At 39.9% G+C, this 26,817-nt stretch overlaps 6 protein-coding genes across 6 annotated transcripts; all 6 read left to right on the top strand.

Moving 5' to 3' along the window:
* The first annotated feature begins 4,415 nt into the window (after positions 1–4,415).
* On the top strand, positions 4,416–5,372 carry LOC141002008 (olfactory receptor 6N2-like). Its single transcript, XM_073473174.1, has one exon. The coding sequence runs from the start codon at positions 4,425–4,427 to the stop codon at positions 5,370–5,372; it is 948 nt and encodes a 315-aa protein (XP_073329275.1). The 5' UTR covers positions 4,416–4,424.
* Positions 5,373–8,345: 2,973 nt separating this feature from the next.
* LOC141002009 (olfactory receptor 6N2-like) lies at positions 8,346–9,293 on the top strand. Its single transcript, XM_073473175.1, has one exon. It carries the CDS (start codon positions 8,346–8,348, stop codon positions 9,291–9,293), a length of 948 nt encoding a protein of 315 aa, XP_073329276.1.
* A 3,006-nt stretch (positions 9,294–12,299) lies between these two features.
* Positions 12,300–13,238, top strand: LOC141002010 (olfactory receptor 4B13-like). Its single transcript, XM_073473176.1, has one exon. It carries the CDS (start codon positions 12,300–12,302, stop codon positions 13,236–13,238), a length of 939 nt encoding a protein of 312 aa, XP_073329277.1.
* Positions 13,239–16,235: 2,997 nt separating this feature from the next.
* LOC141002011 (olfactory receptor 6N2-like) lies at positions 16,236–17,183 on the top strand. Its single transcript, XM_073473177.1, has one exon. The coding sequence runs from the start codon at positions 16,236–16,238 to the stop codon at positions 17,181–17,183; it is 948 nt and encodes a 315-aa protein (XP_073329278.1).
* Positions 17,184–20,544: 3,361 nt separating this feature from the next.
* On the top strand, positions 20,545–21,492 carry LOC141002012 (olfactory receptor 6N2-like). The gene has a single exon (XM_073473178.1). It carries the CDS (start codon positions 20,545–20,547, stop codon positions 21,490–21,492), a length of 948 nt encoding a protein of 315 aa, XP_073329279.1.
* A 2,824-nt stretch (positions 21,493–24,316) lies between these two features.
* On the top strand, positions 24,317–25,264 carry LOC141002013 (olfactory receptor 6N2-like). The gene has a single exon (XM_073473179.1). The coding sequence runs from the start codon at positions 24,317–24,319 to the stop codon at positions 25,262–25,264; it is 948 nt and encodes a 315-aa protein (XP_073329280.1).
* The last annotated feature ends 1,553 nt before the right edge of the window (positions 25,265–26,817 follow it).

Raw genomic sequence — 26,817 nt, forward strand, 5'->3', positions numbered from 1 at the left:
CAAGGTAATGTATAAAAGTTTAGTCATAGCGACAGTGCGACCAAATTGTAATGCATCATTATCTTGAATGAAATGATGCATTTCTCTGGGTTGGAACATGTAAGTACACATCTCAACAAAATATATCACAAAGGTCTGAACGTTTGTGGACATTTTAATGTGGAATGAATGTTACATATTATATCTTTAACCAATTGTAGCCAGTGCCAACACAATCATAAAAAAGTTTAATAACGCTGTAGTCACAACAAGCTGATATTACTGCAAGATCAGATATTTAGGTAGAAAACCCAAAAAATACTGTATGTTGTCTCCCCTGGGACGAGTATTAACACAACTCCGTCACTACTGCAGCTACCGGAATGACCTTCTTCATAGCAGCTTCAGGTTTTCAACTTGTGCGGTCAATGTTTCTAACAAAACTCTGAGGTTATTGACCCGACTTCATTCAGTCTTAAAGTGATAGCCCGGGTCTTTTGATGTGGGGTTATATGAGGTAATTATCCCTCATCAGTGTGTTACCTGCATTAGATGACCGCCATCTCACTGCCACTGTGGAGAAGCAGCGCACAGCGTTGGCAGAAAGCAGGGCTTTGTACTGCTGAAACCGTACCAGCAGCAAGGCATATTTTAGCCTAAAGTCCTACCTAAAATACATATATCAGTTAAAGTGTATGCTGTTTTTAACATTTTTGGCACTTTACGTTGTTGTTAAAGGAATAGTTCACTCTAGAACGAAATTCAGTCATTATCGACTCACCCTCATGCTGATGAGAAGTCCGGTGTAGTGTCTTATTCCTCAAAGTGCAGCTGGAGACCCACGGGGGTACCCTCCTGCAGCAAAGACCCATATAACGGACGTAAATGGTGCCCGCGACGAAAAAGTCCATAAAACTACGCAAAAACTTCAGAATCAGAATCAGAATCAGAATCAGCTTTATTGGCCAAGTATGTGAAACACAAACAAGGAATTTGACTTGGTTTTTCTTCGCACACAATGTACATAGACATAGACATGAACATAAACAAACATAACAACATTCAACTAGAAGGAACAAGAACAACAAAGAACAGTGAGTTAAAAAGTGTTCAGAAGTCCGGACTATTATAAATATATAAATATATATTTAAGTATATTTATATTATATTATTTACAGTGTGGATATGTGTTGTTCAGTTATGTACAGGTAGAAATATATAAATATATATATACATATAAAGTGCAATTTGGTCTGTGAATGTAAAGACTATGAGTGGATGGTTTTTGGAGTCAGGGGGGTTACTGACACTGGGTGACTGATCAAGTGTTCATCAGTGCGACGGCCTGGGGGAAGAAACTGTTCTTATGTCTGGTTGTTTTGGCGAACAGTGTTCTGTAGCGCCTGCCGGAGGGGAGAAGTTCGAACAGATTGTGTCCAGGGTGTGATGGGTCTGCAGAGATGTTTCCTGCCCGTTTCCTGACTCTGGATGAGTACAGGTCCTGGATGGTGGGCAGTTTAGCACCAATGATTTTTTCTGCAGACCTTATTGTCCGTGTCAGTCTTTTCCTGTCCTGTTTGGTGGCTGATCCAAACCAGACGGTGATGGAGGTGCAGAGAACAGACTGAACTATTGCTGTGTAGAACTGGATCAGCAGCTCCTGGGGCAGGTTGAACTTCCTGAGCTGACGCAGGAAGTACATCCTCTGCTGGGCCTTTTTGTTTATGGAGTCTATGTTGAGAGACCACTTTAGGTCCTGGGAGATGGAAGATCCCAGAAACCTGAAGGTTTCCACAGCAGACACGGAGTTATTTAAAATGGTGATGGGGGACAGTATAGGGGGGCTACTCCTGAAGTCCACTGTCATCTCCACAGTTTTGAGCGTGTTCAGCTCCAAATTGTTCTGACCACACCAGAGGGCCAGCTGTTCCACCTCCCGTCTGTAAGCAGACTCGTCACCGTCACGGATGAGGCCGATGACCGTTGTGTCGTCTGCAAACTTCAGGAGTTTGACAGATGGGTCTCTCGAGGTGCAGTCGTTGGTATATAGGGAGAAGAGCAGTGGGGAGAGCACACATCCCTGGGGGGCGCCTGTGCTGATTGACCGGGTGCTGGATGTGATTTTCCCCAACCTCACCTGCTGCCTCCTGTCTGTCAGGAAGTTTGTGATCCACTGACAGGTGGAGGCTGGGACGGTGAGCTGGGTGAGTTTGGAGTGGAGGATGTCTGGGATGATGGTGTTGAACGCCGAGCTGAAGTCCACAAACAGGATCCTAGCATATGTCCCTGGGGAGTCAAGGTGTTGCAGGATGTAATGCAGACCCATGTTGATTGCATCATCCACTGACCTGTTTGCCCGGTATGCAAACTGCAGGGGGTCCAGCAGGGGGCCTGTGATGTCCTTCAGGTGGCTCAACACCAGTCTCTCAAAGGACTTCATGACCACAGACGTCAGGGCTACGGGCCTGTAGTCATTTAGTCCAGAAATTGCCGGTTTCTTGGGGACCGGGATTATTGTGGAGCTTTTGAAGCAGGAGGGGACTTCACACAGCTCCAGTGATCTGTTGAAGATCTGGGTGAAGATGGGGGCCAGCTGGTCAGCACAGACCTTCAGACAGGAGGGTGACACGCCGTCTGGGCCTGGAGCTTTCCTGGTCTTCTGTTGCCTGAAGAGCTGACACACATCCTCTTCACAGATCCTGAGTGATGGTGGGGGGTCAGTAGGGAGGGGTGAGGGGGGTGATGAGGTTTGTTTGATGTTGGAGTGGGTGATGGGTGTGAATGTTGGCTTCTCAAACCTGCAGTAGAAGACATTCAGGTCGTCAGCCAGTTCCCGGTTCACTGCAATGTGGGGGGATGGTCTCCTGTAGTTGGTGATCTCCTGTAGACCTCTCCACACTGACGCAGGCTTGTTAGCTGAGAAACTGTTCTTCAGCTTCTCAGTGTAACACCTCTTTGCCACTTTGATCTCCTTTGTCAGCGTGTTCCTGGTCGTGTTGTACAGGACTCTGTCCCCACTTCTGTAGGCCTCCTCCTTGGCCTGGCGAAGCATCCTGAGTTTTTCAGTGAACCAAGGTTTATTGTTGCTGTATGTTTATTGTTTTGGAATAAACTTTGTAATATTCCTCCATACTGCTCATCCACTGCAATCCAAGCGTCATGAAGTGGCGACATCCAGAGTTTACTCGAAACGACGTCATTTAGTACATTTTTCTGGCCTAAACAGTCACTATACTATATTTGCCTGGAGGCACGCTCCCGCGTGCACGCGAGACTCCCTCACAGCCGTCTGCACTACGGAAGCCGTGCCAGACAAGATCAACAGAACTCGCAATAGATACACACCGGTATTTACATCCAGCTGTGAGCGACCCAGCGACACACAAGAACAAGAGGGATCTGCCTGCACTAGTGATTTGAAACTTTGACGCTCACAGCAGGGTGTAAATACCGGTGTGTATCTCTCACGAGTTCTGTTGTTCTTGTCTGGCACGGCTTCCGTAGTGCAAACGGCTGTGAGGGAGACTCGCGTGCACGCGGGAGTGTGCATCCAGGCAAATATAGTATAGTGACTGTTTAGGCTAGAAAAATGTACTAAATGACGTTGTTTCGAGTAAACTCTGGATGTCGCCACTTCAGGACACTTGGATTGCAGCGGACGAGCAGTATGGAGGAATATTTCAAAGTTTTTGTGTAGTTTTATGGACCTTTTCGTCTCGGGCACATTGACGCCCGTTATATGGATTTTTGCTGCAGGGGGGTACCCCCGCGGGTCTCCAGCTGCACTTTGAGGAATAAGAAACTACACCGGACTTCTCATCAGCATGAGGGTGAGTCGATAATGACTGAATTTCGTTCCAGAGTGAACTATACCTTTAAACAGACTTTTCCTTTGGCAATACACTCCTTCAACTGTACATTGTCCGTATTTCTAGCACAGGTGGAATATAGTCACTTGTCAACATGTGACTTCAACTTTGGCCTGATGTTGTAAATGATATTTTATCTGCATTTGTGTTTGTGTTTTGCACATTGAAGTTCTCTATTCTAGATTCCATGGAGTGATGACTGCGATGACATAATTGTGTGTGACAAGTTAAAGAGGCTTTCAGCTCCTCCTATTAAACTACAGGGGTTACCTGCCCCACCACTGACCACAAACAGATGACATTAGGAGCATGAGGAACAAACCCACTGACAGTAAATATAACTGAGATTCTAACAAGGCTCATTGCTGATGTTGTTGATGTCTTGTTATGATTGCATGTTTCTTACTAACTTGTAATCCTCTTGTATCATTTGTCTTTTTGGAAATCTCTGCTCTCTCTCTTGCTCTCCAAATACCTGTCACTGCCTCAATTCATGTTAACACATAACTGTTAACAGGATCCACAAATAGAAAAGTCTTTATTCATGTAGTTTCTCTTCTACTGTCTATGGGGTAAATGGAAAACACTACTTATCCACCTTATTTTAACCTCACCATGTTCATTAACATAGGCAACTACCGCTACCCATCATTTGTCTTGTGTTTGCTGTTGTATGCTTTAATTATCTCAGCTAATCTTGTCATAATATTGGTAATATCACGAGAGAAAACTTTACATGAGCCCATGTATATTTTCATTATGTGTCTTTCTGTTAACTCTCTGTGGGGCTCCGCTGGCTTCTTCTTCAGATTTTTCAAAGATCTTCTGTCTGACACTCATTTGATCCCACGATCAGCTTGTTTATTTCAGATCTATGTCATTTACACCTACGCATCCTATGAGCTCACCCTCTTGGGCATTATGGCATATGATCGGTATGTTGCTGTGTGTCAACCTCTACATTACCACAACAAATTAACTTCCAAGCTGGTCTCTAAGCTGGTCGCCTTTGCGTGGATCTTTCCAGCCTTTTCTGTTGCAGCCTGTGTTTATCTGGCCTCCAGACTTCCACTGTGTGGCAATAAGATACCCAAGATATTCTGTGCCAACTGGCCTGTTGTAAAACTGTCATGTGTCTCCACTGTGATTAATAACCTTGTTGGCATGTTAGTGTCCGTAAGCACAGTCTTTCTGCCCCTGGCTTTTGTCTTGTATACATATGCACGCATTTTTCTTGTTTGTAGGAAACGCTCCTCAGAATTCAGGGGCAAAGTCATACAAAGCTGTCTGCCACACGTTATTACATTTGTCAATTATTCCATCACTGTGTTTTGTGATGTTGCTCTCAGCAGAATTGATCTTGAGGATCTGAATCCATTCCTAGCTGTTATTTTGTCACTCGAGTTTGTTGTGATTCCTCCCATTGTGAATCCTCTCGTGTACGGCCTGAAGCTACCAGAAATCAGAAAACTTATTTTAAGAATGTTATCATGCTCAAAATCTGACAAACAAATGAAGCATTAGAAATAATCACAGTAACATAATCAGCCTGTGCTGATTCTGTAAGTAAGTGGTCTTATCTAGAGTTCAATCATCATTACTTTAACATCTCTTATTTACACACATGGCTGAGGTAGTGTTGCATTTCTTAGTGAAGGGGATGAATGTTCATGCAAACATTTACTTTGTAAATAACTACATTTGTAGAGATGTATTTTAACAATTATATCATTGTATTTTTTTCCTGTTGATAAATTAAAAAAAAACTCCAATAACTCCCACTGTATTCATTGTTTAAAAAAATAAATTCTGGCAATCTAGAACGACGGACTAAGAGTTTATGATAAAAAGTTGCATTATTGGGTAAAATAAAAGTCACTGGAAAAAAACAGAATAAAAAACAAACTGCTGTAATTAATGAAAATGACCTGGAATAAACTCTGTTATTGTGAAGAGACAGCAAGACATGACATGTCAAAACAGTGAGTTTCAAGAGTTTTCAAGTTGATCACTACGATAAATTTTTTGTCAGTATGTATTCTTAGGATTATTCATTTCATGAGGTTCACTTTGGGAAACTTTTTGCATTGGTAGATTGTGTCACTTTGCATGCAAAAGATAAGAGTTGTGTCAACTTTGTTAAGAATGCATTAATTATTAAATAAATTAGAATTCTGATGTATCACATATTTTTTATTCTTATCTTTTTGATAGTATGTGGTGTTTCTGTTTTAGAAACTGACCTGGTTTCATCTGTTTGATGTCTATTCTGAACACAAATTTTAAGGCTTTGTTTCCTAAAAGACAGCCAGAGTGAAGTTCAAAGACAATGGGACCAGGAAAATAGAGCCCTTCATGTTTAATAGAGTAGTTCTGGTATAATTACGGAGAATTTATCAAATGCTTCTGGACCATTTCTTTCAGGGCAATGACACTGATGAAGTACAGCATCTCCACCGGCATAAATTACAAAGGGAAGCACACTTGCTACTCTTGTGCAAGCATTCACTAAACTCCTTCAGCAATCTAGTGACATAAAAACAAGTAGAAAACTGACTGTGTCTGAACAAAAAATGATGGCTACAAATGGTGAAAACACTGTACACGTAACGCTGGTGCATGAGTTACTCAAGTATTATACTTAAGTACACAGCGTGACTCCAAGTGGGGTTACTTTAGTAACAAGGACTGACAGTGAATCTCTGAGAATGAGGAAGAGAAATGAGAAATATGATTGAGTTCTGTGCGTGAATGTGGAATTAATAGTGTGTTTTGCTTTGTACCATTGACCCGCTGATGTACTCATGAATAACGGCCCCCACATAGCGAGTGCTCCGCCTCCTTCGCGAGTCCCCCCCCCCCCTTCCCCTAATGAGTTTCATACTGTATGCGTAATATGCTCCAATCTGATTTGTAACATTAGGCACTATTTATTTACAGTAAACAAATATATGAAAAAGCCCCTTTCGGCCCCCCTATATAAAATTACTTTGGGCGCCCCTCTGTATAGGGAGATAGGAAAGTGAATTACTGTTATTTACATTGGTTAGATTGGTTGCACGTTGGCTCTACACAGAGCAGAAGAATTAGTTTGATCATGGCGAGAAGTACCATGGGATCATTGGAGGTGTTGTCTTCGCTGTTAAACAACCACCATCGCCGGGGAAAATCTGTCTGATGTGACTCAGGTAGAAATAATGTTCACAGACAAGGTAATGTATAAAAGTTTAGTTATAGCAACAGTGCGGCCAAATTGTAACGCATCATTATCTTGAATAAAATGATGCATTTCTCTGGTTTGGAACATGTAAGTACACATCTCAACAAAATATATCACAAAGGTCTGAACGTGTGTGGACATTTTAATGTGGAATAAACGTTACATATTATATCTTTAACCAATTGTAGCCAGTGCCAACACAATCATAAAAACGTTTAATAACGCTGTAGTCACAACAAGTTGATATTACTGCAAAATCAGATATTTAGGCAGAAAACCCCAAAAATACTGTATGTTGTCTCCCCTGGGACGAGTATTAACACAACTCCCTCACTACTGCGGCCACCGGAATGACCTTCTTCATGGCAGCTTCAGGTTTTCAACTTGTGCGGTCAATGTTTCTAACAAAACTCTGAGGTTATTGACCCGACTTCATTCAGTCTTAAAGTGATAACCCGGGTCTTTTGATGTGGGGTTATATGAGGTAATTATCCCTCGTCAGTGTGTTACCTGCATTAGATGACCATCATCTCACTGCCACTGTGGAGAAGCAGCGCACAGCGCCGGCAGAAGGCACGGCTTTGTACTGCTGAAACCGTACCAGCAGCGAGACATATTTTAGCCTAAAATCCTACCTAAAATACATATATCAGTTAAAGTGTATGCTATGTTTTTAACATTTATGGCACTTTACGTTGCTGTCAAACAGCCTTTTCCTTTGGCACTACATTCCCTCAACTGTACAATGTCCGTATTTCTAGCACAGGTGGAATATAGTCACTTTTCAACATGTGACTTCAACTTTGACCTGATATTGTAATTGATATTTTATCTGCAATTGCATTTGTGTTTTGCACATTGAAGTTGTCTATCCTAGATTCCATGGAGTGATGACTGCGATGACATAATTGTGTGTGACAAGTTAAAGAGGCTTTTAGCTCCACCTGTTAAACTACAGGGGTTACCTGCCCCACCACTGACCACAAACAGATGACATTAGGAGCATGACAGAGTGGTAAAACCCACTGACAGTAAATATGACTGAGATTCCAACAAGGCTTATTGCTGATGTTGTTGATGTCTTGTTATGATTGCATGTTTCTTACTTACTTGTAATCCTCTTGTATCATTTGTCTCTTTGGAAATCTCTGCTCTCTCTCTTGCTCTCCAAATACCTGTCACTGCCCCAATTCATGTTAACACATAACTGTTAACAGGATCCACAAATAGAAAAGTCTTTATTCATAAAGTTGTCTCTTCTACTGTCTATGGGGTAAATGGAAAACACTACTCGTCCACCTTATTTTAACCTCACCATGTTCGTTTACATAGGCAACTACCGCTACCCAACATTTGTCTTGTGTTTGCTGTTGTATGTTTTAATTATCTCAGCTAATCTTGTCATAATATTGGTAATATCACGAGAGAAAACTTTACATGAGCCCATGTATATTTTCATTATGTGTCTTTCTATTAACTCTCTGTGGGGCTCCGCTGGCTTCTTCTTCAGATTTTTAAAAGACCTTCTGTCTGACACTCATTTGATCCCACGATCAGCTTGTTTATTTCAGATCTATGTCATTTACACCTACGCATCCTTTGAGTTCACCCTCATGGGCATTATGGCATATGATCGGTATGTTGCTGTGTGTCAACCTCTACATTACCACAACAAATTAACTTCCAAGCTGGTCTCTAAGCTGGTCGCCTTTGCGTGGATCGTTCCAGCCTTTTCTTCTGCAGCTTGTCTTTATCTGGCCTCCAGACTTCCACTGTGTGGCAATAAGATACCAAAAATATTCTGTGCCAACTGGTCTGTTGTAAAACTGTCATGTGTCTCCACTGTGATTAATAACCTTGTTGGCATGTTCGTGACCGTAAGCACAATCTTTCTGCCCCTGGCTTTTGTCTTGTATACATATGCACGCATTTTTCTTGTCTGTAGGAAACGCTCCTCAGAATTCAGGGGCAAAGTCATACAAAGCTGTCTGCCACACGTTATTACATTTGTCAATTATTCCATCACTGTGTTTTGTGATGTTGCTCTCAGCAGAATTGATCTTGAGGATCTGAATCCATTCCTAGCTGTTATTTTGTCACTCGAGTTTGTTGTGATTCCTCCCATTGTGAATCCTCTCGTGTACGGCCTGAAGCTACCAGAAATCAGAAAACTTATTTTAAGAATGTTGTCATGCTCAAAATCTGACAAACAAATGAAGCATTAGAAATGATCACAGTAACATAATTAGTCTGTGCTGTTTCTGTAAGTAAGTGGTCTTATCTAGAGTTCATTCATCATTACTATAAAATCTCTTATTTACACACCTGGTTGCAGCAGTGATGCATTTCATAGTGAAGGAGATGAATGTTCGTGTAAACATTAACTTTGTAAATAACTACATTTGTAGAGATGTATTTTAACAATTATATCATTGTATTTTTTTTTTCCTGTTGATGAATTTCAAAAAACTCCAATAACTCCCACTGCATTCATTGTTATAAAACATTTTAAAAAACGGCAATATTTTTCTGGCAATCTTGAATAACGGACTAAGAGTTTATGATAAAAAGTTGCATTATTGTGTAAAATAAAATTCACTGGGAAAACAAAATAAAAAACAAACTGCTGTAATTAATGAAAATGACCTGAAATAAACTCTGTTATTGTGAAAAGAGACGGCAAGATATGACATGTCAAAACAGTGAGCTTCAAGAGTTTTAAAAATGTTTTTGACAATCTGACAAGTTGATCATTACGATACCAATTTTGTCAGTATGTATTCTTAGGATTATTTATTTCATGAGGTTCACTTTGGGAAACTTTTTGCATTGGTAGATTGTGTCACTTTGCATGCAAAAGATAAGAGTTGTGTCAACTTTGTTAAGAATGCATTGATAATTAAATACATTTGAATTCTGATGTATCACATATTTTTTATTCTTATCTTTCTGATAGCATGTGGTGTTTCTGTTTTAGAAACTGACCTGGTTTCATCTGTTTGATGTCTATTCTGAACACAAGTTTTAAGACTTGTTTCCTAAAAGACAGCCAGAGTGAAGTTCAAAGACAATGGGACCAGGAAAATAGAGCCCTTCATGTTTACTAGAGTAATTCTGGTATAATTACGGAGAATTTGTCGAATGCTTCTCAACCATTTCTTTCAGGGTAATGACACTGATGAAGTACAGCATCTCCACCGGCATAAATTACAAAGGGAAGCACACTTGCTACTCTTGTGCAAGCATTCACTAAACTCCTTCGGCAATCTAGTGACATAAAAGCAAGTAGAAAACTGACTGTGTCTGAACAAAAAATGATGGCTACAAATGGTGAAAACACTGTACACGTAACGCTGGTGCATGAGTTACTCAAGTATTATACTTAAGTACACAGCGTGACTCCAAGTGGGGTTACTTTAGTAACAAGGACTGACAGTGAATCTCTGAGAATGAGGAAGAGAAATGAGAAATATGATTGAGTTTTGTGCGTGAATGTGGAATTAATAGCGTGTTTGCTTTGTACCATGGACCCGCTGATGTACTCATGAATAACGGCCCCCACATAGCGAGTGCTCCGCCTCCTTCGCGAGTCCCCCCCCTTACCCTAATGAGTTTCATACTGTATGCGTAATATGCTCCAATCTGATTTGTAACATTAGGCACTATTTATTTACAGTAAACAAATATATGAAAAAGCCCCTTTCGGCCCCCCTATATAAAATTACTTTGGGCGCCCCTCTGTATAGGGAGATAGGAAAGTGAATTACTGTTATTTACATTAGTTCGATTTGTTGCACGTTGGCTCTACACAGAGCAGAAGAATTAGTTTGATCATGGCGAGAAGTACCATGGGATCATTGGAGGTGTTGTCTTCGCTGTTAAACAACCACCATCGCCGGGGAAAATCTGTCTGATGTGACTCAGGTAGAAATAATGTTCACAGACAAGGTAATGTATAAAAGTTTAGTTATAGCGACAGTGCGGCCAAATTGTAACGCATCATTATCTTGAATAAAATGATGCATTTCTCTGGTTTGGAACATGTAAGTACACATCTCAACAAAATATATCACAAAGGTCTGAACGTGTGTGGACATTTTAATGTGGAATAAACGTTACATATTATATCTTTAACCAATTGTAGCCAGTGCCAACACAATCATAAAAACGTTTAATAACGCTGTAGTCACAACAAGTTGATATTACTGCAAAATCAGATATTTAGGCAGAAAACCCCAAAAATACTGTATGTTGTCTCCCCTGGGACGAGTATTAACACAACTCCCTCACTACTGCGGCCTCCGGAATGACCTTCTTCATGGCAGCTTCAGGTTTTCAACTTGTGCGGTCAATGTTTCTAACAAAACTCTGAGGTTATTGACCCGACTTCATTCAGTCTTAAAGTGATAACCCGGGTCTTTTGATGTGGGGTTATATGAGGTAATTATCCCTCGTCAGTGTGTTACCTGCATTAGATGACCATCATCTCACTGCCGCTGTGGAGAAGCAGCGCACAGCGATGGCAGAAGGCACGGCTTTGTACTGCTGAAACCGTACCAGCAGCGAGACATATTTTAGCCTAAAATCCTACCTAAAATACATATATCAGTTAAAGTGTATGCTATGTTTTTAACATTTATGGCACTTTACGTTGCTGTCAAACAGCCTTTTCCTTTGGCACTACATTCCCTCAACTGTACAATGTCCGTATTTCTAGCACAGGTGGAATATAGTCACTTGTCAACATGTGACTTCAACTTTGACCTGATATTGTAATTGATATTTTATCTGCAATTGCATTTGTGTTTTGCACATTGAAGTTGTCTATCCTAGATTCCATGGAGTGATGACTGCAATGACATAATTGTGTGTGACAAGTTAAAGAGGCTTTTAGCTCCACCTGTTAAACTACAGGGGTTACCTGCCTCACCACAGACCACAAACAGACAACATGAGGAGCATGACAAAGTGGTAAAACCCACTGACAGTAAATATGACTGAGATTCCAACAAGGCTTATTGCTGATGTTGTTGATGTCTTGTTATGATTGCATGTTTCTTACTTACTTGTAATCCTCTTGTGTCATTTGTCTCTTTGGAAATCTCTGCTCTCTCTTGCTCTCCAAATACCTGTCACTGCCCCAATTCATGTTAACACATAACAGTTAACAGGATCCACAAATAGAAAAGTCTTTATTCATAAAGTTGTCTCTTCTACTGTCTATGGGGTAAATGGAAAACACTACTCGTCCACCTTATTTTAACCTCACCATGTTCGTTTACATAGGCAACTACCGCTACCCATCATTTGTCTTGTGTTTGCTGTTGTATGTTTTAATTATCTCAGCTAATCTTGTCATAATATTGGTAATATCACGAGAGAAAACTTTACATGAGCCCATGTATATTTTCATTATGTGTCTTTCTATTAACTCTCTGTGGGGCTCCGCTGGCTTCTTCTTCAGATTTTTCAAAGACCTTCTGTCTGACACTCATTTGATCCCACGATCAGCTTGTTTATTTCAGATCTATGTCATTTACACCTACGCATCCTTTGAGTTCACCCTCATGGGCATTATGGCATATGATCGGTATGTTGCTGTGTGTCAACCTCTACATTACCACAACAAATTAACTTCCAAGCTGGTCTCTAAGCTGGTCGCCTTTGCGTGGATCGTTCCAGCCTTTTCTTGTGCAGCTTGTCTTTATCTGGCCTCCAGACTTCCACTGTGTGGCAATAAGATACCAAGGATATTCTGTGCCAACTGGTCTGTTGTAAAACTGTCATGTGTCTCCACTGTGATTAATAACCTTGTTGGCATGTTCGTGACCGTAAGCACAATCTTTCTGCCCCTGGCTTTTGTCTTGTATACATATGCACGCATTTATCTTGTTTGTAGGAAACGCTCCTCAGAATTCAGGGGCAAAGTCATACAAAGCTGTCTGCCACACATTATTACATTTGTCAATTATTCCATCACTGTGTTTTGTGATGTTGCTCTCAGCAGAATTGATCTTGAGGATCTGAATCCATTCCTAGCTGTTATTTTGTCACTCGAGTTTGTTGTGATTCCTCCCATTGTGAATCCTCTCGTGTACGGCCTGAAGCTACCAGAAATCAGAAAACTTATTTTAAGAATGTTATCATGTTCAAATCTGACAAACAAATGAAGCATTAGAAATAACCACGGTAACATAATTAGCCTGTGCTGTTTCTGTAAGTAAGTGGTCTTATCTAGAGTTCATTCATCATTACTTTAAAATCTCTCATTTACACACCTGGCTGCAGCAGTGATGCATTTCATAGTGAAGGGGATGAATGTTCGTGTAAACATTTACTTTGTAAATAACTACATTTGTAGAGATGTATTTTAACAATTATATCAATGAATTTCAAAAAACTCCAATAACTCCCACTGTATTCATTGTTATAAAACATTTTAAAAAACTGCAATATTTTTCTGGCAATCTTGAATAACGGACTAAGAGTTTATGATAAAAAGTTGCATTATTGTGTAAAATAAAAGTCACTGGGAAAACTGAATAAAAAACAAACTGCTGTAATTAATGAAAATGACCTGAAATAAACTCTGTTATTGTGAAAAGAGACAGCAAGACATGACATGTCAAAACAGTGAGTTTCAAGAGTTTTAAAAATGTTTTCTACAATCTGACAAGTTGATCATTACGATACATATTTTGTCAGTATGTATTCTTAGGATTATTCATTTCATGAGGTTCACTTTGGGAAACTTTTTGCATTGGTAGATTGTGTCACTTTGCATGCAAAAGATAAGAGTTGTGTCAACTTTCTTAAGAATACATTGATAATTAAATACATTTGAATTCTGATGTATCACATATTTTTTATTCTTATCTTTCTGATAGCATGTGGTGTTTCTGTTTTAGAAACTGACCTGGTTTCATCTGTTTGATGTCTATTCTGAACACAAGTTTTAAGGCTTTGTTTCCTAAAAGACAGCCAGAGTGAAGTTCAAAGACAATGGGACCAGGAAAATAGAGCCCTTTATGTTTAATAGAGTAATTCTGGTATAATTACGGAGAATTTATCGAATGCTTCTCGACCATTTCTTTCAGGGTAATGACACTGATGAAGTACAGCATCTCCCCCGGCATAAATTACAAAGGGAAGCACACTTGCTACTCTTGTGCAAGCATTCACTAAACTCCTTCGGCAATCTAGTGACAAAAAAACAAGTAGAAAACTGACTGTGTCTGAACAAAAAATGGTGGCTACAAATGGTGAAAACACTGTACACGTAACGCTGGTGCATGAGTTACTCAAGTATTATACTTAAGTACACAGCGTGACTCCAAGTGGGGTTACTTTAGTAACAAGGACTGACAGTGAATCTCTGAGAATGAGGAAGAGAAATGAGAAATATGATTGAGTTTTGTGCGTGAATGTGGAATTAATAGCGTGTTTGCTTTGTACCATGGACCCGCTGATGTACTCATGAATAACGGCCCCCACATAGCGAGTGCTCCGCCTCCTTCGCGAGTCCCCCCCCCCTTCCCCTAATGAGTTTCATACTGTATGCGTAATATGCTCCAATCTGATTTGTAACATTAGGCACTATTTATTTACAGTAAACAAATATATGAAAAAGCCCCTTTCGGCCCCCCTATATACAATTACTTTGGGTGCCCCTCTGTATAGGGAGATAGGAAAGTGAATTACTGTTATTTACATTGGTTAGATTGGTTGCACGTTGGCTCTACACAGAGCAGAAGAATTAGTTTGATCATGGCGAGAAGTACCATGGGATCATTGGAGGTGTTGTCTTCGCTGTTAAACAACCACCATCGCCGGGGAAAATCTGTCTGACGTGACTCAGGTAGAAATAATGTTCACAGACAAGGTAATGTATAAAAGTTTAGTTATAGCAACAGTGCGACCAAATTGTAATGCATCATTATCTTGAATGAAATGATGCATTTCTCTAGTTTGGAACATGTAAGTACACATCTTAACAAAATATATCACAAAGGTCTGAACGTGTGTGGACATTTTAATGTGGAATGAATGTTACATATTATATCTTTAACCAATTGTAGCCAGTGCCAAGACAATCATAAAAACGTTTAATAACGCTGTAGTCACAACAAGTTGATATTACTGCAAGATCAGATATTTAGGCAGAAAACCCCAAAAATACTGTATGTTGTCTCCCCTGGGACGAGTATTAACACAACTCCCTCACTACTGCGGCCACCGGAATGACCTTCTTCATGGCAGCTTCAGGTTTTCAACTTGTGCGGTCAATGTTTCTAACAAAACTCTGAGGTTATTGACCCGACTTCATTCAGTCTTAAAGTGATAACCCGGGTCTTTTGATGTGGGGTTATATGAGGTAATTATCCCTCGTCAGTGTGTTACCTGCATTAGATGACCATCATCTCACTGCCACTGTGGAGAAGCAGCGCACAGCGCCGGCAGAAGGCACGGCTTTGTACTGCTGAAACCGTACCAGCAGCAAGGCATATTTTAGCCTAAAATCCTACCTAAAATACATATATCAGTTAAAGTGTATGCTATGTTTTTAACATTTATGGCACTTTACGTTGCTGTCAAACAGCCTTTTCCTTTGGCACTACATTCCCTCAACTGTACATTGTCCGTATTTCTAGCACAGGTGGAATATAGTCACTTTTCAACATGTGACTTCAACTTTGACCTGATATTGTAATTGATATTTTATCTGCAATTGCGTTTGTGTTTTGCACATTGAAGTTCTCTATCCTAGATTCCATGGAGTGATGACTGCGATGACATAATTGTGTGTGACAAGTTAAAGAGGCTTTTAGCTCCTCCTGTTAAACTACAGGGGTTACCTGCCCCACCACTGACCACAAACAGACGACATGAGGAGCATGACAAAGTGGTAAAACCCACTGACAGTAAATATGACTGAGATTCCAACAAGGCTTATTGCTGATGTTGTTGATGTCTTGTTATGATTGCATGTGTCTTACTTACTTGTAATCCTCACGTATCATTTGTCTCTTTGGAAATATCTGCTCTCTATCTTGCTCTCCAAATACCTGTCACTGCCTCAATTCATGTTAACACATAACTGTTAAAAGGATCCACAAATAGAAAAGTCTTTATTCATGAAGTTATCTCTTCTACTGTCTGTGGGGTAAATGGAAAACACTACTCGTCCACCTTATTTTAACCTCACCATGTTCGTTTACATAGGCAACTACCGCTACCCAACATTTGTCTTGTGTTTGCTGTTGCATGCTTTAATTATCTCAGCTAATCTTGTCATAATATTGGTAATATCACGAGAGAAAACTTTACATGAGCCCATGTATATTTTCATTATGTGTCTTTCTATTAACTCTCTGTGGGGCTCCGCTGGCTTCTTCTTCAGATTTTTCAAAGACCTTCTGTCTGACACTCATTTGATCCCACGATCAGCTTGTTTATTTCAGATCTATGTCATTTACACCTATGCATCCTATGAGCTCACCCTCTTAGGCATTATGGCATATGATCGGTATGTTGCTGTGTGTCAACCTCTACATTACCACAACAAATTAACTTCCAAGCTGGTCTCTAAGCTGGTTGCCTTTGCGTGGATCGTTCCAGCCTTTCTTGTTGCAGCCTGTGTTTATCTGGCCTCCAGACTTCCACTGTGTGGCAATAAGATACCAAAGATATTCTGTGCCAACTGGCCTGTTGTAAAACTGTCATGTGTCTCCACTGTGATTAATAACCTTGTTGGCATGTTAGCAACTGTAAGCACAATCTTTCTGCCCCTGGCTTTTGTCTTGTATACATATGCACGCATTTTTCTTGTTTGTAGGAAACGCTCCTCAGAATTCAGGGGCAAAGTCATACAAAGCTGTCTGCCACACGTTATTACATTTGTCAATTATTCCATCACTGTGTTTTGTGATATTGCTCTCAGCAGAATTGATCTTGAGGATCTGAATCCATTCCTAGCTGTTATTTTGTCACTCGAGTTTGTTGTGATTCCTCCCATTGTGAATCCTCTCGTGTACGGCCTGAAGCTACCAGAAATCAGAAAACTTATTTTAAGAATGTTATCATGCTCAAAATCTGACAAACAAATGAAGCATTAGAAATAATCACAGTAATATAATCAGCCTGTGCTGTTTCTGTAAGTAAGTGGTCTTATCTAGAGTTCATTCATCATTACTTTAAAATCTCTTATTTACACACCTGGTTGCAGCAGTGATGCATTTCATAGTGAAGGGGATGAATGTTTGTGTAAACATTTACTTTGTAAATAACTACATTTGTAGAGATGTATTTTAACAATTATATCATTGTAGTTTTTTTTTCTGTTGATGAATTTCAAAAAACTCCAATAACTCCCACTGCATTCATTGTTATAAAACATTTTTAAAAAATGCAATATTTTTCTGGCAATCTTGAAAACCGGACTAAGAGTTCATGATAAAAAGTTGCATTATTGTGTAAAATAAAAGTCACTGGGAAAACTGAATAAAAAACAAACTGCTGTAATCAATGAAAATGACCTGGAATAAACTCTGTTATTGTGAAAAGAGACAGCAAGATATGACATGTGAAAACAGTGAGCTTCAAGAGTTTTAAAAATTTTTCTGACAATCTGACAAGTTGATCATTATGATACATTTTTTGCCAGTATGTATTCTTAGGATTATTCATTTCATGAGTTTCACTTTGGGACACTTTTTGCATTGGTAGATTGTGTCACTTTGCATGCAAAAAATAAGAGTTGTGTCACCTTTGTATTTATAATTAAATAAATTAGAATTCTGCTGTATCACATATTTTTTATTCTAATCTTTCTGATAGCATGTGGTGTTTCTGTTTTAGAAACTGACCTGGTTTTATCTGTATGATGTCTATTCTGAACACAAGTTTTAAGACTTGTTTCCTAAAAGACAGCCAGAGTGAAGTTCAAAGACAATGGGACCAGGAAAATAGAGCCCTTTATGTTTAATAGAGTAGTTCTGGTATAATCACGGAGAATTTATCGAATGCTTCTGGACCATTTCTTTCAGGGTAATGACACTGATGAAGTACAGCATCTCCCCCGGCATAATTTACAAAGAGAAGCACACTTGCTACTCTTGTGTAAGCATTCACTAAACTCCTTCGGCAATCTAGTTACATAAAAGCAAGTAGAAAAATGACTGTGTCTGAACAATAAATGATGGCTACACAACCACCATCGCCGGGGAACATCTGTCTGACGTGACTCAGGTAGAAATTAAGTTCACAGACAAGGTAATGTATAAAAGTTTAGTTAAAGCGACAGGCGACCAAATTGTAACGCATCATTATATTGAATGAAATAATGCATTTCTCTGGTTTGGAACATGTAAGTACACATCTCAACAAAATATATCACAAAGGTCTGAACGTTTGTGGACATTTTAATGTGGAATGAAAATTACATATTATATCTTTAACCAATTGTAGCCAGTGCCAACACAATCATAAAAACGTTAAATAACGCTGTAGTCACAACAAGTTGATATTACTGCAAGATCAGATATTTAGGCAGAAAACCCCCAAAATACTGTATGTTGTCTCCCCTGGGACGAGTATTAACACAACTCCCTCACTACTGCGGCCACCGGAATGACCTTCTTCATGGCAGCTTCAGGTTTTGAACTTGTGCGATCAATGTTTCTAACAAAACTCTGAGGTTATTGACCCGACTTCATTCAGCCTTAAAGTGATAGTCCGGGTCTTTTGATGTGGGGTTATATGAGGTAATTATCCCTCATCAGTGTGTTACCTGCATTAGATGACCATCACCTCACTGCCACTGTGGAGAAGCAGCACGTAGCGTTGTCAGAAAGCAGGGCTTTGTACTGCTGAAACCGTACCAGCAGCAAGGCATATTTTAGCCTAAAATCCTACCTAAAATACATATATCAGTTAAAGTGTATGCTGTTTTTAACATTTTTGGCACTTTATGTTGTTGTTAAAGGAATAGTTCACCCTAGAATGAAATTCAGTCATTATCGACTCACCCTCATGCTGATGAGAAGTCCGGTGTAGTGTCTTATTCCTCAAAGTGCAGCTGGAGACCCGCGGGGGTACCCTCCTGCAGCAAAAATCTATATAACGGATGTAAATGGTGCCCGAGACGAAAAGGTCCATAAAACTACACAAAAACTTTGTAATATTCCTCCATACTGCTCGTCCGCTGCAATCCAAGTGTCATGAAGTGGCGACATCCAGAGTTTACTCGAAACGACTTCATTTAGTAAACATTTCTAGCCTAAACAGTCACTATACTATATTTACCTGGAGGCACGCTCCCGCGTGCATGCGAGTCTCCCTCACAGCCGTTTGCACTACGGAAGCCACGCCAGACAAGATCAACAGAATCCCAGCGACCCAGCAACACACAAACACAAGAGGGATCTTCCTGCACTAGTGATTTGAAACTTTGACACTCACAGCAGGGTGTAAAGACCGGTGTGTACATCTCACGAGTTCTGTTGATCTTGTCTGGCACGGCTTCCGTAGTGCAAACGGCTGTGAGGGAAACTCGCGTGCACGCGGGAGCGTGCCTCCAGGCAGATATAGTGTGGTGACTGTTTAGGCTAGAAAAATGTACTAAATGACGTCGTTTCGAGTAAACTCTGGACGTCGCCACTTCAGGACACTTGGATTGCAGTGGACGAGCAGTATGGAGGAATATTACAAAGTTTTTGTGTAGTTTTATGGACCTTTTCCTCTCGGGCACATTGACGCCCATTATATGGATTTTTGCTGCAGGAGGGTACCCCCGCGGGTCTCCAGCTGCACTTTGAGGAATAAGAAACTACACTGGACTTCTCATCAGCATGAGGGTGTGTCGATAATGACTGAATTTCGTTCTTTCTGGAGTGAACTATTCCTTTAAACAGCCTTTTCCTTTGGCAATACACTCCCTCAACTGTACATTGTCCGTATTTCTAGCACAGGTGGAATATAGTCACTTGTCAACATGTGACTTCAACTTTGGCCTGATGTTGTAATTGATATTTTATCTGTATTTGCGTTTGTGTTTTGCACATTGAAGTTCTCTATCCTAGATTCCATGGAGTGATGACTGCGATGACATAATTGTGTGTGACAAGTTAAAGAGGCTTTTAGCTCCTCCTGTTAAACTACAGGGGTTACCTGCCTCACCACTGACCACAAACAGACAACATGAGGAGCATGACAGAGTGGTAAAACCCACTGACAGTAAATATAACTGAGATTCTAACAAGGTTTATTGCTGATGTTGTTGATGTCTTGTAATGATTGCATGTTTCTTACTTACTTGTAATCCTTGTGTCATTTGTCTCTGTGGAAATCTCTGCTCTCATTCTTGCTCTCCAAATACCTGTCACTGCCTCAATTCATGTTAACACATAACTGTTAACAGGATCCACAAATAGAAAAGTCTTTATTCATAAAGTTTCTCTTCTACTGTCTATGGGGTAAATGGAAAACATTACTTATCCACCTTATTTTAACCTCACCATGTTCGTTAACATAGGCAACTACCGCTACCCAACATTTGTCTTGTGTTTGCTGTTGTATGCCTTAATTATCTCAGCTAATCTTGTCATAATATTGGTAATATCACGAGAGAAAACTTTACACGAGCCCATGTATATTTTCATTATGTGTCTTTCTATTAACTCTCTGTGGGGCTCCGCTGGCTTCTTCTTCAGATTTTTCAAAGACCTTCTGTCTGACACTCATTTGATCCCACGATCAGCTTGTTTATTTCAGATCTATGTCATTTACACCTATGCATCCTATGAGCTCACCCTCTTAGGCATTATGGCATATGATCGGTATGTTGCTGTGTGTCAACCTCTACATTACCACAACAAATTAACTTCCAAGCTGGTCTCTAAGCTGGTTGCCTTTGCGTGGATCTTTCCAGCCTTTTCTGTTGCAGCCTGTGTTTATCTGGCCTCCAGACTTCCACTGTGTGGCAATAAGATACCAAAGATATTCTGTGCCAACTGGCCTGTTGTAAAACTTTCATGTGTCTCCACTGTGATTAATAACCTTGTTGGCATGTTAGTGTCCGTAAGCACAGTCTTTCTGCCCCTGGCTTTTGTCTTGTATACATATGCACGCATTTATCTTGTTTGTAGGAAACGCTCCTCAGAATTCAGGGGCAAAGTCATACAAAGCTGTCTGCCACACGTTATTACATTTGTCAATTATTCCATCACTGTGTTTTGTGATGTTGCTCTCAGCAGAATTGATCTTGAGGATGTGAATCCATTCCTAGCTGTTATTTTGTCACTCGAGTTTGTTGTGATTCCTCCCATTGTGAATCCTCTCGTGTACGGCCTGAAGCTACCAGAAATCAGAAAACTTATTTTAAGAATGTTATCATGCTCAAAATCTGACAAACAAATGAAGCATTAGAAATAATCACAGTAATATAATCAGCCTGTGCTGTTTCTGTAAGTAAGTGGTCTTATCTAGAGTTCATTCATCATTACTTTAAAATCTCTTATTTACACACATGGCTGAGGTAGTGTTGCATTTCTTAAAGAAGGGGATGAATGTTTGAGTGTGAGTGAAAAGTTTATGATAAAAAGTTGCATTATTGTGTAAAATAAAAGTCACTGGAAAAAAACAGAATAAAAAAACAAACTGCTGTAATTAATGAAAATGACCTGGAATGAACCCTGTTATTGTGAAAAGAGACAGCAAGACATGACATGTCAAAACAGTGAGCTTCAAGAGTTTTCAAGTTGATCACTACGATACATTTTTTGTCAGTATGTATTCTTAGGATTATTCATTTCATGAGGTTCACTTTGGGAAACTTTTTGCATCGGTAGATTGTGTCACTTTGCATGCACAAGATAAGAGTTGTGTCAACTTTGTTAATAATACATTAATTATTAAATACATTTGAATTCTGCTGTATCACATATTTTTTATTCTAATCTTTCTGATAGCATGTGGTGTTTCTGTTTTATAAACTGACATGGTTTCATCTGTATGATGTCTATTCTGAACACAAATTTTAAGGCTTTGTTTCCTAAAAGACAGCCAGAGTGAAGTTCAAAGACAATGGGACCAGGAAAATAGAGCCCTTCATGTTAAATAGAGTAATTCTGGTATAATTACGGAGAATTTATCGAATGCTTCTGGACCATTTCTTTCAGGGCAATGACACTGATGAAGTACAGCATCTCCCCCAGCATAAATTACAAAGGGAAGCACACTTGCTACTCTTGTGCAAGTATTCACTAAACTCCTTCAGCAATCTAGTGACATAAAAGCAAGTAGAAAACTGACTGTGTCTGAACAATAAATGATGACTACAAATGGTGAAAACACTGTACAAGTAACGCTGTTACATGAGTTACTCAAGTATTATACTTAAGTACACAGCGTGACTCCAAGTGGGGTTACTTTAGTAACAAGGACTGACAGTGAATCTCTGAGAATGAGGAAGAGAAAAGAGAAATATGATTGAGTTCTGTATGTGAATGTGGAATTAATAGCATGTTTGCTTTGTACCATGGACCCGCTCATGTACTCATGAATAACGGCCCCCACATAGCGAGTGCTCCGCTTCCTTCGCGAGTCCCTCCCCCCCCTTCCCCTAATGAGTTGCATACTGTATGCGTAATATGCTCCAATCTGATTTGTAACATTAGGCAATATTTATTTACAGTAAACAAATATATGAAAAAGCCCCTTTCGGCCCCTCTATATAAAATTACTTTGGGCGCCCCTCTGTATAGGGAGATAGGAAAGTGAATGACTGTCATTTACATTGGTTAGGTTGGTTGCACGTTGGCTCTACACAGAGCAGAAGAATTAGTTTGATCATGGCAAGAAGTACCATGGGATCATTGTAGGTGTTATCTTCGCTGTTAAACAACCACCATCGCCAGGGAAAATCTGTCTGACGTGACTCAGGTAGAAATTAAGTTCACAGACAAGGTAATGTATAAAAGTTTAGTTATAGCGACAGTGCGACCAAATTGTAATGCATCATTATCTTGAATGAAATGATGCATTTCTCTAGTTTGGAACATGTAAGTACACATCTTAACAAAATATATCACAAAGGTCTGAACGTGTGTGGACATTTTAATGTGGAATGAATGTTACATATTATATCTTTAACCAATTGTAGCCAGTGCCAACACAATCATAAAAACGTTTAATAACACTGTAGTCACAACAAGTTGATATTACTGCAAGATCAGATATTTAGGCAGAAAACCCCAAAAACACTGTATGTTGTCTCCCCTGGGACGAGTATTAACACAACTCCCTCACTACTGCAGCCACCGGAATGACCTTCTTCATGGCAGCTTCAGGTTTTCAACTTGTGCGGTCAATGTTTCTAACAAAACTCTGAGGTTATTGACCCGACTTCATTCAGTCTTAAAGTGATAACCCGGGTCTTTTGATGTGGGGTTATATGAGGTAATTATCCCTCATCAGTGTGTTACCTGCATTAGATGACCGTCATCTCACTGCCACTGTGGAGAAGCAGCGCACAGCGCCGGCAGAAGGCACGGCTTTGTACTGCTGAAACCGTACCAGCAGCAAGGCATATTTTAGCCTAAAATCCTACCTAACATACATATATCAGTTAAAGTGTATGCTATGTTTTTAACATTTATGGCACTTTACGTTGCTGTCAAACAGCCTTTTCCTTTGGCACTACATTCCCTCAACTGTACATTGTCCGTATTTCTAGCACAGGTGGAATATAGTCACTTTTCAACATGTGACTTCAACTTTGACCTGATATTGTAATTGATATTTTATCTGCAATTGCGTTTGTGTTTTGCACATTGAAGTTGTCTATCCTAGATTCCATGGAGTGATGACTTCGATGACATAATTGTGTGTGACAAGTTAAAGAGGCTTTTAGCTCCTCCTGTTAAACTACAGGGGTTACCTGCCCCACCACTGACCACAAACAGACGACATGAGGAGCATGACAGAGTGGTAAAACCCACTGACAGTAAATATGACTGAGATTCCAACAAGGCTTATTGCTGATGTTGTTGATGTCTTGTTATGATTGCATGTGTCTTACTTACTTGTAATCCTTGCGTATCATTTGTCTCTTTGGAAATCTCTGCCCTCTCTCTTGCTCTCCAAATACCTGTCACTGCCTCAATTCATGTTAACACATAACTGTTAACAGGATCCACAAATAGAAAAGTCTTTATTCATAAAGTTATCTCTTCTACTGTCTACGGGGTAAATGGAGAACACTACTCGTCCACCTTATTTTAACCTCACCATGTTCGTTTACATAGGCAACTACCGCTACCCATCATTTGTCTTGTGTTTGCTGTTGTATGTTTTAATTATCTCAGCTAATCTTGTCATAATATTGGTAATATCACGAGAGAAAACTTTACACGAGCCCATGTATATTTTCATTATGTGTCTTTCTATTAACTCTCTGTGGGGCTCCGCTGGCTTCTTCTTCAGATTTTTCAAAGACCTTCTGTCTGACACTCATTTGATCCCACGATCAGCTTGTTTATTTCAGATCTATGTCATTTACACCTATGCATCCTTTGAGTTCACCCTCATGGGCATTATGGCATATGATCGGTATGTTGCTGTGTGTCAACCTCTACATTACCACAACAAATTAACTTCCAAGCTGGTCTCTAAGCTGGTCGCCTTTGCGTGGATCTTTCCAGCCTTTTCTGTTGCAACCTGTGTTTATCTGGCCTCCAGACTTCCACTGTGTGGCAATAAGATACCAAGGATATTCTGTGCCAACTGGCCTGTTGTAAAACTGTCATGTGTCTCCACTGTGATTAATAACCTTGTTGGCATGTTATTGTCCGTAAGCACAGTCTTTCTGCCCCTGGCTTTTGTCTTGTATACATATGCACGCATTTATCTTGTTTGTAGGAAACGCTCCTCAGAATTCAGGGGCAAAGTCATACAAAGCTGTCTGCCACACGTTATTACATTTGTCAATTATTCCATCACTGCGTTTTGTGATGTTGCTCTCAGCAGAATTGATCTTGAGGATCTGAATCCATTCCTAGCTGTTATTTTGTCACTCGAGTTTGTTGTGATTCCTCCCATTGTGAATCCTCTCGTGTACGGCCTGAAGCTACCAGAAATCAGAAAACTTATTTTAAGAATGTTATCATGCTCAAAATCTGACAAACAAATGAAGCATTAGAAATGATCACAGTAACATAATTAGCCTGTGCTGTTTCTGTAAGTAAGTGGTCTTATCTAGAGTTCATCCATCATTACTTTAAAATCTCTCATTTATACACCTGGCTGCAGCAGTGATGCATTTCATAGTGAAGGGGATGAATGTTCGTGTAAACATTTACTTTGTAAATAACTACATTCGTAGAGATGTATTTTAACAATTATATCATTGTATTTTTTTCCTGTTGATGAATTTAAAAAAACTCCAATAACTCCCATTGTATTTATTGTTAAAACATAAAAAAACCCACTTTTGGTTACTTTGTGGGGTTACTTTAGTAAGTAGGACTGACAGTGAATCTCTGTGAATGAGGAAGAGAAATGAGGAATATGATTGAGTTCTATGCGTGAATGTGGAATTAATAGCGTGTTTTGCTTTGTTCCCCTAATGAGTTGCATACTGTATGCGTAATATGCTCCAATCTGATTTGTAACGTGTGTGTGTGTGTGTCTGTGTGTCTGGAAGAACAAAAGCAAAATGGTGGCTAGGGTTCAAAGTACCACGCCGCATGGCAAGGACAAAGGAAGACTATAAACAAAATGGCTGATCAAAAGGGACTACGAGATGGCTGATCGTAGGACTACATGGTGGATCCCCACTTGTTTTACTGATAGGAGAGAGCAAAGAAACAATGGTGGTGCTCACATCATGTGCTCACTGATATCACATGTGGGTGTGATATACTAAAGGATGAAAAGGAGTGTGTGTGTGTGAGTGTGTGTTTGAGTGTCACGTGACGCCAAGTCAGAGAAGATGGTTAGTTGCATGCAAAGACCCTGAGTCTGTGTGAAGCATAATTCAACTAACGTCAAATTAGCCATGTAGCAAAGTAAGCTACCAATAATCTGACCTGAGATCACCATAACATTCAAACAGTGAACAAACACATAGATTGAACACATGAGCATTACATCAACCAGAGTTAAAAGTCCTGTGCTTTGCGTCGCATCTGCTGCCGCTAACTCAGCTGAAATACTAGCAGGACCCCGCGTCGCTGCTGTGAGAAGTTCTTTGGGCCTGCTGGAAATGCAGCTGGCAACTCTTAGCCAGTGTTGTCAGATCTTGCGACAGAAACAAGCAACCAGCTCTATGGAAACAAGCCCCAAAAAAGCAACTTGGGTCCTCAAATAAATAAAGTAAAGCCCAACAGGTGACTAACTAACTATCGCGTTTGTGTTTCGCTTTATTGTGTAGAACTGGGAGAGAATCAGGAGGAACAAAGCAAGCCCAAATAAACAACTACACTTTAGAAAACAAGCCCAGAAACCCGCAACCCGGGACTGACGATATTTGCAAGTGACTTTACAGAAAAACAATTCTGGGAAACTGAGTTCAGTTCAGAGTCCATTTTGAAATCCACAATGAACGACTTCATCTGTGGGTCCAAACATAAGTACACATGTTGATGGTAAGTACACAACTCATCAAAATATATCACAAAGGTCTGAACATTTGTGGACATTTTAATGTGGAATTAATGTTACATATTATATATTTAACCAATTGTAGCCAGT

The sequence above is a fragment of the Pagrus major genome, chromosome 9, assembly GCF_040436345.1.
Source record: "Pagrus major chromosome 9, Pma_NU_1.0".
Classification (NCBI taxonomy): domain Eukaryota; kingdom Metazoa; phylum Chordata; class Actinopteri; order Spariformes; family Sparidae; genus Pagrus; species Pagrus major.

What these genes read in the sequence shown, in the direction of transcription:
- LOC141002013 (XM_073473179.1), top strand. Translation starts at nt 24,317, where the DNA reads ATGGAGAACACTACTCGTCCACCTTATTTTAACCTCACCATGTTCGTT.
- LOC141002008 (XM_073473174.1), top strand. Translation starts at nt 4,425, where the DNA reads ATGGAAAACACTACTTATCCACCTTATTTTAACCTCACCATGTTCATT.
- LOC141002012 (XM_073473178.1), top strand. Translation starts at nt 20,545, where the DNA reads ATGGAAAACATTACTTATCCACCTTATTTTAACCTCACCATGTTCGTT.
- LOC141002009 (XM_073473175.1), top strand. Translation starts at nt 8,346, where the DNA reads ATGGAAAACACTACTCGTCCACCTTATTTTAACCTCACCATGTTCGTT.
- LOC141002010 (XM_073473176.1), top strand. Translation starts at nt 12,300, where the DNA reads ATGGAAAACACTACTCGTCCACCTTATTTTAACCTCACCATGTTCGTT.
- LOC141002011 (XM_073473177.1), top strand. Translation starts at nt 16,236, where the DNA reads ATGGAAAACACTACTCGTCCACCTTATTTTAACCTCACCATGTTCGTT.